Genomic DNA, 13,952 nt, shown 5'->3' with positions numbered 1-13,952 from the left:
AAACTCATCCTAAAAAGAAAACAGAGAGTGTGAAAGGATTATTATGCAATAACAAAACAACGATCAAGTGATCCAGTAAAGAATCAGATGTGGTGAAGGTCTTCTTCAATCTGACAATTAGAGCCAGCCATTGCTTCTGTGTAGGAGAAGGCAACAAGCATATTGTAACTACTTCATATTAACAATTATTTCAAAGATAAATTGGAGCATTGCATCATGCGAGGCCTCACCAATCATGACCTCACCTATGAAGCAATAAGTACGTTGCATGAATGATTCATTCAATCACATGTTTAATAGTCCAGGCAAAGTAGCGTTTTACGACAGACTAATTGTAAAATAATTTTTTTGGTGCTTTACAGAGCCCAGTGCCTGGACCCCCTTTAGAGCAAGCACAATGGTGACAGGGGCTGATAGGTATTAGTCATTGGTGAAAAAGCAGAAAGAGAGAAACTATCTGCACACTTGTAAACACTTGTACTTAACAACAAGCACCAGGCGAGAAACCTAGGTGTCATATTTGACACAGATCTGAATTTTGAAACCCATATCAAAAATATAATTAAAATATCTTTTTATCACTTAAGAAACATTACTAAGGTGCAACCGTTTCTCTCTCAGGCTGACATTGAAAAACTGACGCACGCTTTTATCACGAGCAGGCTAGACTACTGTTACTCGTTCTTGTCTGGTCTACCAAAAAAAGCCATTAGTCAATTAGAAACAATACAGAATGCAGCAGCTTGAGTCCTCACCAAAACAAGATGGAGGGCGCACATCACACCAGTCTTAAAATCACTGCACTGGTTACCTGTTAGTTTCAGAATAGATTTCAAAATGATTTGACTAGTCTATAAATCACTCCATAGTCATGCACCTGAATATATGTCAGACATGCTCTCAAGGTACACACCCAGTAGATCCCTGAGGTCTTCTGGCACTGAACTCTTAACAGTTCCAAAGGCCAGGACAAAGAAACATGGAGAGGCAGCTTTTAGTTTCTATGCTCCCAGCCTTTAGAATACTCTTCCAGAAGACCTAAGAATGGCTGAAACGGTGGAAACTTTTAAACGGGTACATCCCTGTGTGGAGGGGAGAATCAGTGGTTTTGAAGACATGGATGCAATGCATCGCTATTAAACTTCCATGCTAAATTAGCTTTCCTGATATGGTCATTTTAGCAGGTAATTGTGAGAATGAGGTACGGGCTGACTCGTTTGAAGCACACTGAGTGACTCATATAGCTTGTTCTATATCAAAAGTTATTTCGGGTCATATTGACCCAAAGACAATAGGCATGTACACTGAAAGTGGTTAAAAAAAATCCTGCTTTTTAGGCCATGGACAGCCATGGAGTTTCATCATCAATCTCTTTCATTTTGCAATGTTTGAAAATAGCTTCTGGTCACTATGACCCAAGGACAATAAGAGGGTTCAAATCCATCTGAATCTGAGGACTGCTTCAGAGGTCAGAGAATGCTCTTACTTCATGAGAGGAACATGTTGTGGGAAGAGGCTAAATGCAAGCAGCCTGCTTCACAGGCTATGACACATGAATGGCAACCAGCGATGATGTCATGGGGACCAATATGTCAGAGCATCTCTTGCATCAGTACATCTGTTTGCCCTCCTAAGACCTAATGTGTATTATTAGTCAATAGGTAGTAATTAGTGGCAGCCCTGTCCCTGTCAGGTGCATGAAAATTATGAGACAATTAATGGCAGGGAGGGGACTTAAATCACTGATGTTTGAGATTTAATTGAGAAACAATATCATTTTGATTTCTATGGCATAACCTTTTTTATTTAATTTATTTTTTTATTTTTAAAGTCTACACTCTCAAATAAGGTGTCCCTGAGCCTGTAGGTCATTAATTATGGTCTTTATTAATTCAATTAAGAAGACGTTGAGGTTTGATTCCGCCCTCTTCTTTTTTTTGCATGTTAGGTATGCTGAGCCACACTGCAGTGACTGGATAACCTAGTGGTGGAACCATTTCATAAGCAGAGGATTCAAGTGACCCAATGTGGCAGGACTGGAGAAATTGAGCAAGTTTCTAATCAGAATTACTGAATCTTTGTATAAGACAAATGAAAGAAAGCACTCAGAGTTTTGACCAATATCTGTTAATTAGCCTTCTTTGATGCTTATGAATATTTTGTACATATTTTTCTTACAAAGAAATGAATTGCCCTTAACATCTGTTCTTTCTTCCTTTCTGTTTTTCTTTCCTTCTTTAGAAAAGACTACCATTACATGGGCTGTATATGATCTCTAATAACCTTTCCATCAGCAAAGTGTCCCATAAACACACACACACACACACACACACACACACACACACATACATACACACACACACACACACACACACACACACACACACAGAGAGAGAGAGATATATATATAAACAGCCTCTTCCCTGGACTGAATTGCATGCAAATTTTCGTTACAATTTCTAATTCAGTTTGATGAATGAGTGACAGTTTGACACCTCATTCAGCAAGATTAATAGAACGACACAATATTTACGTCGTGGAGACAGCCAATTATCCCACCATATATCACCAAGATTATCTTTCTGATTGAAAACTACTCGTCCATGTAATCGGAATTATTTAGAATTAGAAGGGAATTTATGGCTTCTTGTGTCAGTTTTGCTGCTTCGTGGCAAATTAGAAATATTACACACACAGCATGACTGCTGGAAAGCCAGTCAGTAAAACACTGGGAATGAATGTATGTTTTTTTATGTTGGTATCACAGAGAGGAAATCTGTGCACTTTCCTTGTTTGCATTTTATTATGGTATGGCTTTTTTCAGTGACATTACTGAAATACTTACTTACATTTCTGATATCTTCATTCCCCATTTATATAAAAACCATACCAGGGGCCTAATTTATACAGCAGTCTGTAGATTCAGTGTTAGAAACTGGGTATTGCACAATAAACAGAAAATGTGTGTAGACAAAAGAAGAGTGTACATACTTACCTACATAACTGTGCTTTTATAAATTACAAGCACATATGTACACAAACTTTTTTTCATTAGCAGTTAACACCACAAATTACCTAAACATAGTAATGAATATGAATATTTTATGCAGATTCCAGCTGAGAAATATGTGTTTTTAAAACTGTAAAATGGCAAACTAGAGGGGTGAGGGCCCTCTAACGTGTTAATGCTTAACATGGGGCAAGGGGACATTGGAGCTCTCCCCCATCAATGAGTGAAACGATAGATACTGTTGGGTCTTACTAATCATTCACCAAAGGATTGTTGAAATATCCCAGAATGTCTGCAAATCCCCTTTGAGGGGAGCACTTGTAAAGGCACTGCAGTTAGCTCCTAGCTCATAAAGATCAGAATCAGCTCATGTTGTCATCATAAGCCAGAGCACTGAAATGATCCCTGAAAACCCATTCTCCCTCTATGCTCCCATTTGCACGGTCCTGTAACAGTGCCAAAGCACATATAACAGCATACCTTCATATTTGTAAAACATATTCACTTCAACTTACACAGAAATGAAATAAGTATTGATGCAAATCATTTCACATCACTTTGTCTCTCCACCATCAGTAGTCTCTGTTTCTCTCTGGTTTGGACCTTTAAGTGACGTGCAGACATGGGTCAATGTTTCCATACAGGAAACACACATCCTCACTTCACAGTTTGGTCCAAAACATTGCATATTTAGAACAGTATGTGTGACACATGTGTAGACATCTGCAGACATTGTGCCGAAATACTAACTTGTATAGCTTAAATGAACTGTTATGAATGTTTTTTTTTTCAGTCTTATTGCCATCTATACAAAAGGGATCATGTTTGGGATTAAATAATGGATACAGCTAGAGTCATAGAATGACGACAGAAGAGAAAGAGGCATATGTGTGCGGAAGAGGAAGAGGAAGAGGCATATGTGTGCTTTTACACACTGGGAGAGAATCGAGAGTAAGAATTAGAGTAGTTCTCTTTGAAGGTCCCCATCATTAATCTTATTGCAATTTCACACAATGGGTTTCTCAGATTTATTAAAATTGCACTTTTCAACAGTTACTATAATTGCAGATCCACTAAACTGTGGATCTTTTTCCTTAGTTTAATACAAAATGCATTTAGTAACTACATCTTTTGAAATTCACTAATTCCTTTCACAATTAACCTAAACTACCAGTCATTTCTTTAACACCATTGTTCATTCCGATGTAATGTATTCAACACAATTAACACAGGGGCTCTATGTTCTGATAATGGAATAGAAATAATGGAAATTTGATGGTTCTTCCAGCAGGTGTCAACAAATATCCTGGAAATATGAATGCAGCACTTTGTGGACACACTGGATTTTGAATGAGCTAATGTGCGAAAGAGTTTTGAAGAAATATAAACATTGTATTAAGAAATTTGGAGGCAATGATAACTGGATACATGGAGGCAAATCCCCTGACATTAAACTTGACATTCCTGAAATTGAGGACTATTTTGCTCCCTCCCCTTATGACGTAGAAGGTGTACTGTCACCAAATGTAGTCTAGGGATTTGTCAAATTATGTTAAAAACATTTGCTACGTTTGACTGTGGGGCATAACAATAAGCAATTGAGCGTCTGATTATGATTTTGGATGTCTTTGGTATTCTTTGGCATTTGGTAGAATAAAGATTCGATCATCTGCTGATTCCTTGAGAGTTCTGGATGTCAACATGTCCACCTTACTGAAGTATGCCATTTTGAGTTTTATCAAAATCTATTTTTGAACTACTCCCATGAATTTTTTCTCTGTGTCATCAGATTTGACTCAGGACTCAGACTAAGCCTAGCCACGTTTATCAGTTGAACTTTCCATTTCAAAATGATTTCCTTATTACACAGCACTCACGTCAACGGGGAAGATGCCAAACAGGTAGTGGACATTTCAGCCACTCTTTCTTTTTATCCCTTTTGCAATCACTCAAAAGCTTTTAAGTCAAGCATTCCTCACTTTTAAAAATAGCAGAAATTGTCAAATCCAACTGCCTTGCAGTGGTTTAATATCATTATGATGGGTGTATTCAGACTTGTAAATGGGATTAGACCACCCCAATATAGTGCCTTCACAACCATCCGATTTATTTTTATCCTCCTGTTAGGGGAATTATATTCTTGAATGGTGACAAAATTATCTCATGAACTGCTGACAATGAAAAGTGAAAAGGTCCCTAATGGTTATTATAAGCAATCTGTCTGCATGGGGGCACAATGTGACTGCTGTGTGTGCGATACCAACAAGGATGACCTCAGCATAGTAACAGAGGGAGAGAGAGAAAAGCCAGCTGTCCCAGACCTTCACCTGGTCTTAGAAGCATATCAGATATCTTGCTCCCTTTATACACACACACACACACACCCACACACACACACACACACACACACACACACACACACACACACACACACACACAAACACACACAAACTTTTACAACAATAACAGACTGATGCATTTCTGAAGAAAGCTCTTTCTTTCTGACCATTTTTAGACCATAATCAATTGTGCTGACGCTCCAGATACTGAAGTAGCCCAAAGAAGGCCGGTTATATTGCTTCCTCTAACAGCTCAACAGCCTTCAGCCACACAAACGTAAGTGCAAAAGGGATGGCTGATGAAACATGTTTTCCTTTTTAAGATTATTAGTTGACATAATGTGCCATTGAAAAACAGGAGTGATGGTGGCAAAAATTTGACTTACGCCTATGTAGATATTCCACTCAAATCAAACAAATTTGATACAATTGACAATGTCTACACTATATTTCTGATACGTATTAGGCTATATTTAATATAAAAAGCCAATTCAATTTCTCAGTGATTCAAAACTTTTGAATAGTAGTTTATATATTATTTCTTGATTTTGTGACATTTAATGACTCAGACATGTGATATACTTAGGGTAGTATATGTAAGACTGGCTAGCTCTCAGCTAGCTAAATGATTTCATACTGCCCAGCCCAAGCAGACGTAACTGCATATAGCCCTTTTAATGAGGGAGAGAGAGAGAGCAGTAGTGCAGCTGTTAGCCTTCTCTGGCAGAATCAAACCATGATAGGGTAGCTCTGCTTAAGTTTCTACTACACACACTCCCTGCTAAATAGTTCAGAGATGTTATTGTATGAATATTACAGTTGACAATCTGGCACAGACTGATGTGTGTCCATTTTTTCTACAATAGCAGGAATCATCTCACCAACAATATAGATGATATCTACCAGTGTTTCCCTTACTGATAGAAACACTTCTACTGGCTTGCTAGGTTTCACTTTAATCCATGCCCATTTTAGACTGTCATTCAACTTGGCTCACAGCCGACGGGTACATAGAGACGTCGTCATCTCATCCATATAAGCTCGGATGAGAGTTAACCATGTTCCATCCTGCAGCCTTTCACCACCAACAACCCATTTAGATATGGTATATTTAATATTTAATATTTAGATATGGCTATAATTACCTGCATTGCCATGGTGAAGGCCCAATGGTGAAATAGTACATCCAGCCATGATATCAGTCTCCAAGTGCTACCAAAGCAGAACTTTGACAGGTCATGAGAGTGTTCCATAGGGGTCACTGTCAGGCTCACAGTCCATGTTCCCAATGTTGGAGCGCCGGCCACTGCAGAGGGCTGAGTGTCAGGGCAGTGTGGGTAGCTCTGTGGAGTGAACAGATGATGCATTGTGAAAAGCAGCACTGGATTAGTGTGGCAGTGAATATGAATATCATGCTAATATCTGCTAAACACCCAGTCCCACCAAGTGTAAGCATACTGAGCTGAGAGGGTGGAGGAGCTGCACAGGATTTCACCTGTTATTCTGGCTAGATTTGCCTGTACCTGTGCTTGGGTTAAGTGGTAGTCCGTCTTTAGGATGATTTGTTGTACCAAGTCCATCGTGACCGTCAGGGCCCAGGTGCCCTCTTCGTAGAAGGTGTCCTCACACCAGCGAGCGACGACCAGGTCCAGTGAAACTCTTGTCAGGATGCTGTTCATGGAGAAATCCTTGGTTACCTCCAAGCAAAAGCTGTGGTTTGTGGGACAGGTCAGACCCCCTTAGGTGAAGGAGTTCACTGAATGCACCACTGTTTGTGTGATACCTGGATGGCGTCCGAATCCCCATGCAGTGACTGAACACTAATGAACTTGGAGCCATTCTGTGAAAAATGTTTTAAGGTGCTACAAGTACATAGGATATAACTGGAGGTGTCTTGACAACATGTACAAGAAGTAAACAAGGTCTCTGTGTTTTTTAAGGTCATATACCCAGTGGTTCCATTTTGACACCTTATTCTTCACCACAGCACCAATGGAAAACCTGTCCTGGATGGATAAGTGGCAAAGAAACCAATGCAAGCTGTACATTCAATTATTGCGAGTGGAAGTCTGCCTTAATCAGACACTAAATCATCGATTCTCATCTTTCTCACTGCAGAGTGTCACATATGTAGTCAAGACTAGTGCTGTCAGTTTAACGCGTTATTAACGGCATTAACGCAAACCCATTTTAACGCCGTTAATTTTTTTATCGCGAGATTAACGCAAATTTTTTTTTTAATATAATTTATTTATTTATTTTATTTATTTTAGATTAACGTTCTTTTTGGCCTCCCAAACTGTGTAGTAGGCTAACGTTATGGGTTGAGTGAATGGTGAGCGCGATACGGCGAAATGGATGATAAAAAGCTTCTGAATGGAAAGTTTACTTTTAAAAGTTGTGTTGTGCAAAAGAAGCGAGCTTCACTGTTGTCTAAAAATGTCAACAGGCAGCTGGCTGAAAGCAAAGAAGTAGTAGGCTTACCTTTTATTGGTAACCTAACTGTTACGGTTCATTGTTTCTGAAATAAGAGGCCTGACTGCTATGTTCCCAGCAAACTTGAAAAAAAGAAAATATTAAGCCATGGTTTAACTGCACTATAGGTAGTCCTTGTTTACCTGAAATGTGCACTTTATAATTTTATTTTGTACTGCCCTGTTTGGCAATGTTGGTTTTCAATAAAATAAAACATTTGCATAAAGCAAGCCAATCCACTTTTCCATGTTGATAAGGGCATTAAAATAAAAATAAAATGATGGAAAAAATAAATAAAGGAAAGGACATTTAGAATAGATACAAATTTGCGATTAATCGCGATTAATCTTGAGTTAACTATGACATAAATGCGATTAATCGCGATTAAATATTTTAATCGTTTGACAGCACTAGTCAAGACATATGTAATGTTATAGCTAACATGTCACGACCAGATTGACATTGTGTAGCAGAGTCTTACTCACATCCCCCATAATGAGACTGCCTGGAGGGGCGGGATAAACTTTGGGACATTGTGTGGTGCAGTTCTTCACACTGGTGTATGCAGTTGGATTTGGTTGACATAGCCCAACACAGTATGTTCCCTCCTTCCGGGTTATCCACACAAATTACTTTGACTTAGACTGATCTCCTGTCGGAGAAGTGCGGTTGAATAGAAGATCTGTGTACACTACGTATGTGTGTGAGATTATGTGGAGCTGAATGTGTGCATCTGTGGGTGGTTCTAGATCCTTGGTGTTGTAATCTAGCCCATAGTTTGTGTATGAGATTCGTGATGCCAGTGTTGGAGTGTGGTGTGTCTTTGGTACCAGGCTGTGGTATTATGAAAATCTGATGCCTAACTCGTATGTTTTGAGTGAAAAGATGGATGGGTCCCTCTCTCCAGCACATTTTGGTGTCACAGTTTGGTTCCAGTGCTAATTCGAGAGGCCTAGAACTAACTGCTTGAGAGGAATTGGGATGTGAGGTGTGGATTGCCCCTTAGAATACTTCCATACCCTAAAGTTATGGGTGAGTGAGACTCGTTGACCCAGGCGGAGGCAGCATGGCAAAGACATGTTCCTGGCGTCCATGGGACGGCGCTGGCGGACCTGGGTACACAGAAAAACAACAAAGAGACAAAGTTATTTTGTCAAGAAGTCACAACAATTTGAACACTTTGCATTGGGACATGTGATACCATCTCAATCTCCCTCTTCTGGTTATGGCCACAGAGCTGTTGCAGACAGCTTTGACTTCATATGGCCGATGCCACTGGGGCCTACTGTACTGTGTTTCACAAAGACTCAAGTCATCACCATGTCACCCTCAGCTAATTTGGTTTCATCAGCCGGATTGAATTGAGCATCATTGGTTAGGTCAGATTAATGTTGCTTTAGTGGTGCCCTGTGCAAATAGCACTGTCAGGCTATGTGTCCAGCATCTGAGTCAGCAGCACAGTCTGTTGTTTAGCGACAGTGAGCGGTCCCAGATCTGCTGGGGAGATTTCTGGATCAATGGGGAGCTTCATAACTCGTCCAGTGATGAGTTCATACGGGCTGATGCCGGTTACTTTGGAAGGGGTTGCCCACAACACTGTCAAGACTGTGGGTAAAGCATCAGTCCACTGACTTTTATGCTGTGCGACTTGTTTGGCAAGGAGCTCTTTGATTGTGCGGTTCACAGGTTCAACCATTCAGCAGGTCTGTGGTCTGTAAGGAATGTGACATTTCTGCTTGATGTTTAACATTTTGCATTCACAACCACTGCTGCTAGCTTTGCTCACTGATCAACAATGTTGTTTTGTTTGTCCATGTTCAGATTTTTGTTTTGATCGGTTTTGATCTCTTGCCAAATCGATGTGACAGTATTCACAATATTTGAACAGTGTTCCTGCTGTGGTGAGGAACTTGCGTAGCTGCCACTGCACCATAATATCATATACCACACCCCACACATATTTGATGTCTGTGTATACGCATAGCAGTTCTGGGTGTGCTTTGATGGCTTCCAGCAGGGTTATCTGTTCTGCCTCCTGAGCAATTTGAACAGTAATTGTTGACACGTATCTACATTAGAAGGCTGTGAGGCCCACACAGCACATCCAATATAATAGTTTTCATTGGCCCAAAAATGGGAGCCATCAATGTACACTCTAGTTTGACCTGGGAGCTCAACATCTAGCACAGAGCTTTTTGTCTCTGGCCCGGGTGTGTGTGGGGGGCTTCCAATGTCATCAAGCAGATGCGGCAAAAGCAGTTTCCTTTGACCTACAAAGCAGCATCCTCTCCTCCATGGAAAGCAATTTGGTGTTGCTGATTCATATCCGCGGCAAACAGATTTTCCACCAGGGCAGTTCTTGAACCAGTTCTTTGCGTCTTGACACCAAACAACTGGCTCTTGGCCAGGATAACTGGTTAAAGAGTGGCACAAACACTAGTCTAGAGCCACAGAATGTCTTCCTAATTCAAAGAAGAATAAAAAAGAGCTTGCTAGCAGCATAGCTACTTATTTCTCATTTCTTATTTCTATCAATGTTACGTTTGTAACAGTAATGGTACGTTCAACCTTTTGTAACATTGATGTGATAAATTAGTAGCCATGCTTGCTGACCAAAAGTTTACAAAACCAGGAGCAACACTTTCAGAGACAATTTATGTAATTTGTGTAGTTGTGCTTGGCGCTAACACAACGAAAGCGCAGTCGTATACAGATGGCAGTTGTCTGTGGTCCCTACAAATTCCTGTGAATAGTCGTTAACCTGAACTCCCACTGCAATTTACAGTGCCTCCAAATTTGTAAGGAATGTGACTGTGCTGTGCAGTGTTTGCACTCAACAAACAAGCACATTGTCTTGGGCCATAAACAATCCCAGCCAATCAGAAGCACAGAAGGGAGGTGTATAATTTGATTGGCTGTTGAGCTCAAATATCAACAACCTTTCACGAAACCAAAACTGAAACGTGGACTGCATCTTTAAGCCCAAATGGGAGAATAGCTTCATAGTATTTTAGGCTCTGGGCCAGACACACTTGACCGTTTTAGGCGTAATTTCAGTTTTGCTACTTTGTACCATGTTAAAAAACACCCTTTTCCTTTGTTTGCCTTTTTATGTCTTGCCATCACATTTTCACTTCCCCACCTGTAGATGCCTGCTACACTATTGAAACATGTTTGAGTGGTGTAGAATCATTGCCCTATCTGTCTGCTATCTCCTCCAGATACTCTGGAACAAACAACAACTATCAAAATGTGTAGATGAAAGTTTGCGTCGCTCCTTAGTATGCTCACTGTGTGTAAGCATGTTTTATGAGTGCAGTCATCCCCACCCTAAGTGTGCCTGTGTGAAATGTTTGTGGGGCATTTGCCTTGAAGGCCTACCACCAAGTTCAGATCTAGTCCCATCAAAGCCTACCCTTTTTGCCTGGATAAGCTGGGGAATTGCAGGGGTCGGACTCTCATTTCCTCATCAAACACCAAGTGAGTGATTTGGAATATTTATGAGAGGTCCAATTTAAGTTAAACATTGAACAAAAAAAACATTCAATTGAATTTATATGGGATTAAAATCCCGATGGGAGGTGTTTGGGAAGGGGAGTGAAATTAAACAAGGAACAATCTATGGACAGGATAAAAGCTACAGTCCTGACGAGGTGTCTGGATGTGATCAGTGGGTGGTGGGAAGCCAGATACATGCCAAGTTTGAGCTTGATAAATACAAGCTCCGCTGGGATATTTCTTTCTGAAATGAAAAGAACCTAAAACAGAACTTGAGAACAGAAAAGGCAGACGGACCAATGTTTAGAAAATAAAAACTGCGTGTTGAATTGCATGCAATAATAATAACAATGATAATGATAATAATGAGGATTTTATTTACTTACACATATGTACACATCCATACATTTACACGATATGGTGATATGGCATTGAACTTGGCTTGACCCAAAGAATCCAACGGTACCTTGTTTTTAATTTCATGTCATAGTGAATATGCCAAGAGCAGTTTTACATTTCAGTGTCAGATTCACAGTGCTGGATATGGTAGGGAAGTCAGTTCCAGAGCCTTGGTGCATTGTGGGAAAAGGCTTTTCTACACATAGTGCTAAGACTGTAGTCCTGCAAATTCAATTTGGTAGGACAGAGCAGGCCAGTGGAGAGGGATTAGAAGGAGAGTTGATTTGGTAGGACAGAGCAGGCCAGTGGAGTTGGATTAGCAGGAGAGTTGAGTGGCTGGTTGATGTGGAGTATGCAATGAATCGTAATGATCAATGTGCGATGTCAGAAAAGCATTGACTTCGGACCCTAGTTTCATTGATGGACAGCGTGGTTGGTAATACAGAAAGTCTGCTGCACATGACCTAAATCTAATTTTAAAACTTGGCAAAATCATTAAGCTAATTCCATAACATGAGCAAGATTCTAAGTGCAAATATGTGTGTGTCAGCGCAATGCTGGGGTGTGTCCACGCACAGACGGGGGAGTTCCATGTAGAAATGGCTTCCTTCAAAGCAACACCTTTTCCTGTGAAACTTCTAAATTATTTAATGTTAGGAAGACCTCCCACACAAGAACTTTAGTTTCCTCTGGTGTAAAGGGCTCTGTTCACGACTGGAAATGTGTTGTGTGCTGTGCTGTAGCACAATTATTAAGCTCTGTGTGAACGTTAATAAGGTATGGTCAAATCATTGTGATTGGTTGATGAAGAATGTCTTCATTTTCACATCCCCTAATTACTCAACCCATCTATGCTTGATTGCGCCCTGCTTTGTGTCAACAAAATGAGCAAATGCAGCTATCCCCACCTATTGTCACTGCACGGCTGCTGATGCGTGAAGCCTGTTTGCAGTGCTCATTGCCCTATGAAATTAGCTGTGCTGAGTGAGGGAAGGGGATAGTCTAGAGGTTCCATAGATAAAAAAGGTGCTGTGAGAAATGTTTATGTGTGCAGTGAAGGAGAGAGTATGGTCCAAAATAACACCAAAGCTCTTAACCTTCGTGAAGGTGTTCATCTTAGTAAGAGTTTAGAGCCAACAAGAAGAAGCTCAGTTTTACAGTTAGAAAGATTTAGATAGTTGTTAGTCATGCAAAAGCTGATGTCATGAAGACAGGCAAAGAGGGTACTGGGAGAAAGAGAGGCAGTGGGCTTAAAGTGGAGCATCGTCAGCAACAGTGAAAGTGAATAGAAATATACAGGTAGCAAGGACAGGTAATGTAGGTGGTCTTTTTGTCCTTGTAAGTAGCCTGATTTAAACTATCGGTAGCTAGCAGTGGACTGGCAGCTTCGAGGATATCCCATATAGATTCATTGCAGATTCCCATAACACAGGTTTGCTCCTGCTTCTTTGTTAGTACAGAAATCAAGGGTACATGATATTTTTTGCCATAGATAAATTCAAATTAGGCAGTGGTGGTATGTGATTGGCGCATGAAAAATGTTCCCTGCCAGAGAACGCCTCGGCGGAATTATTAATTTATCACTGGAGGTTAAGACATTCCTACTGAATAGTGTCAGAGTCAAAGTGTCAGACTTAAGCATGGTCTCTAGGGAGTTGAAATTGATCTCTTTATGTGGACAGTTGAAATCATCTGTTTCTAGCTGGTGAATTACCCCCAGTATGATTTAGTTTTGAATCATGACACCATAAAATGAGCCTGGCTCTGCCTGCCTACCAGATAGCACAAGGCCAGTGTGGTCGATTTTTGGGCGGTCTGCTGGTGGGTTACAGACAAACGGACCACCCATTTGCCACTTTTTTTCTTTTCTTTTTTCATTCATACTTCTAAATTCGTTTTTACCAACCCTTAACATTCCTATAGATGTTACATAGATGTAACAGAAGTCTTTAATGTTTCACATTGAGAGTATTCTAGTGCCATGAACTGCTTCTGTTTAGCAGCTGATATTTTAAATAGACTATGTAAAGGATATGATTCAGAAATTAAAATGTAGTTACAACAATGGCAGCAGTGCGAGAGCTAGATGAAGTCATACAAACAGTAGTAGCAATGCTAGGAAACTTCGAAGAATGGAAGCTCGAGCTAGAAACATTTGTTAATGTATTCATCAACGGCAAGGGCATTGTTTCCTTACTGCCAACGAGATTTGGGAAAAGGCTAATATATTA

General features: G+C 40.3%; 1 protein-coding gene across 2 annotated transcripts in view; it reads right to left on the bottom strand.

The window, feature by feature from the left end:
- LOC105909402 overlaps nucleotides 1-13,952 on the bottom strand; it is a 48,186-nt gene that overhangs the window by 17,168 nt on the left and 17,066 nt on the right. For both annotated transcript variants that reach the window (XM_012838030.2, XM_031580811.2), the window contains exons 3-5: nucleotides 8,844-8,936; nucleotides 6,873-7,020; nucleotides 6,495-6,692 (exon numbers count right to left, since the gene is read on the bottom strand). In XM_012838030.2, coding sequence (XP_012693484.2) covers nucleotides 6,495-6,692; nucleotides 6,873-7,020; nucleotides 8,844-8,936 — 439 coding nt within the window. The remainder of the gene's footprint in view (nucleotides 1-6,494; nucleotides 6,693-6,872; nucleotides 7,021-8,843; nucleotides 8,937-13,952) is intronic.

This window comes from Clupea harengus, chromosome 14, assembly GCF_900700415.2.
Source record: "Clupea harengus chromosome 14, Ch_v2.0.2, whole genome shotgun sequence".
Lineage (NCBI taxonomy): Eukaryota > Metazoa > Chordata > Actinopteri > Clupeiformes > Clupeidae > Clupea > Clupea harengus.
This window is presented reverse-complemented; position numbering and strand designations above follow the sequence as displayed.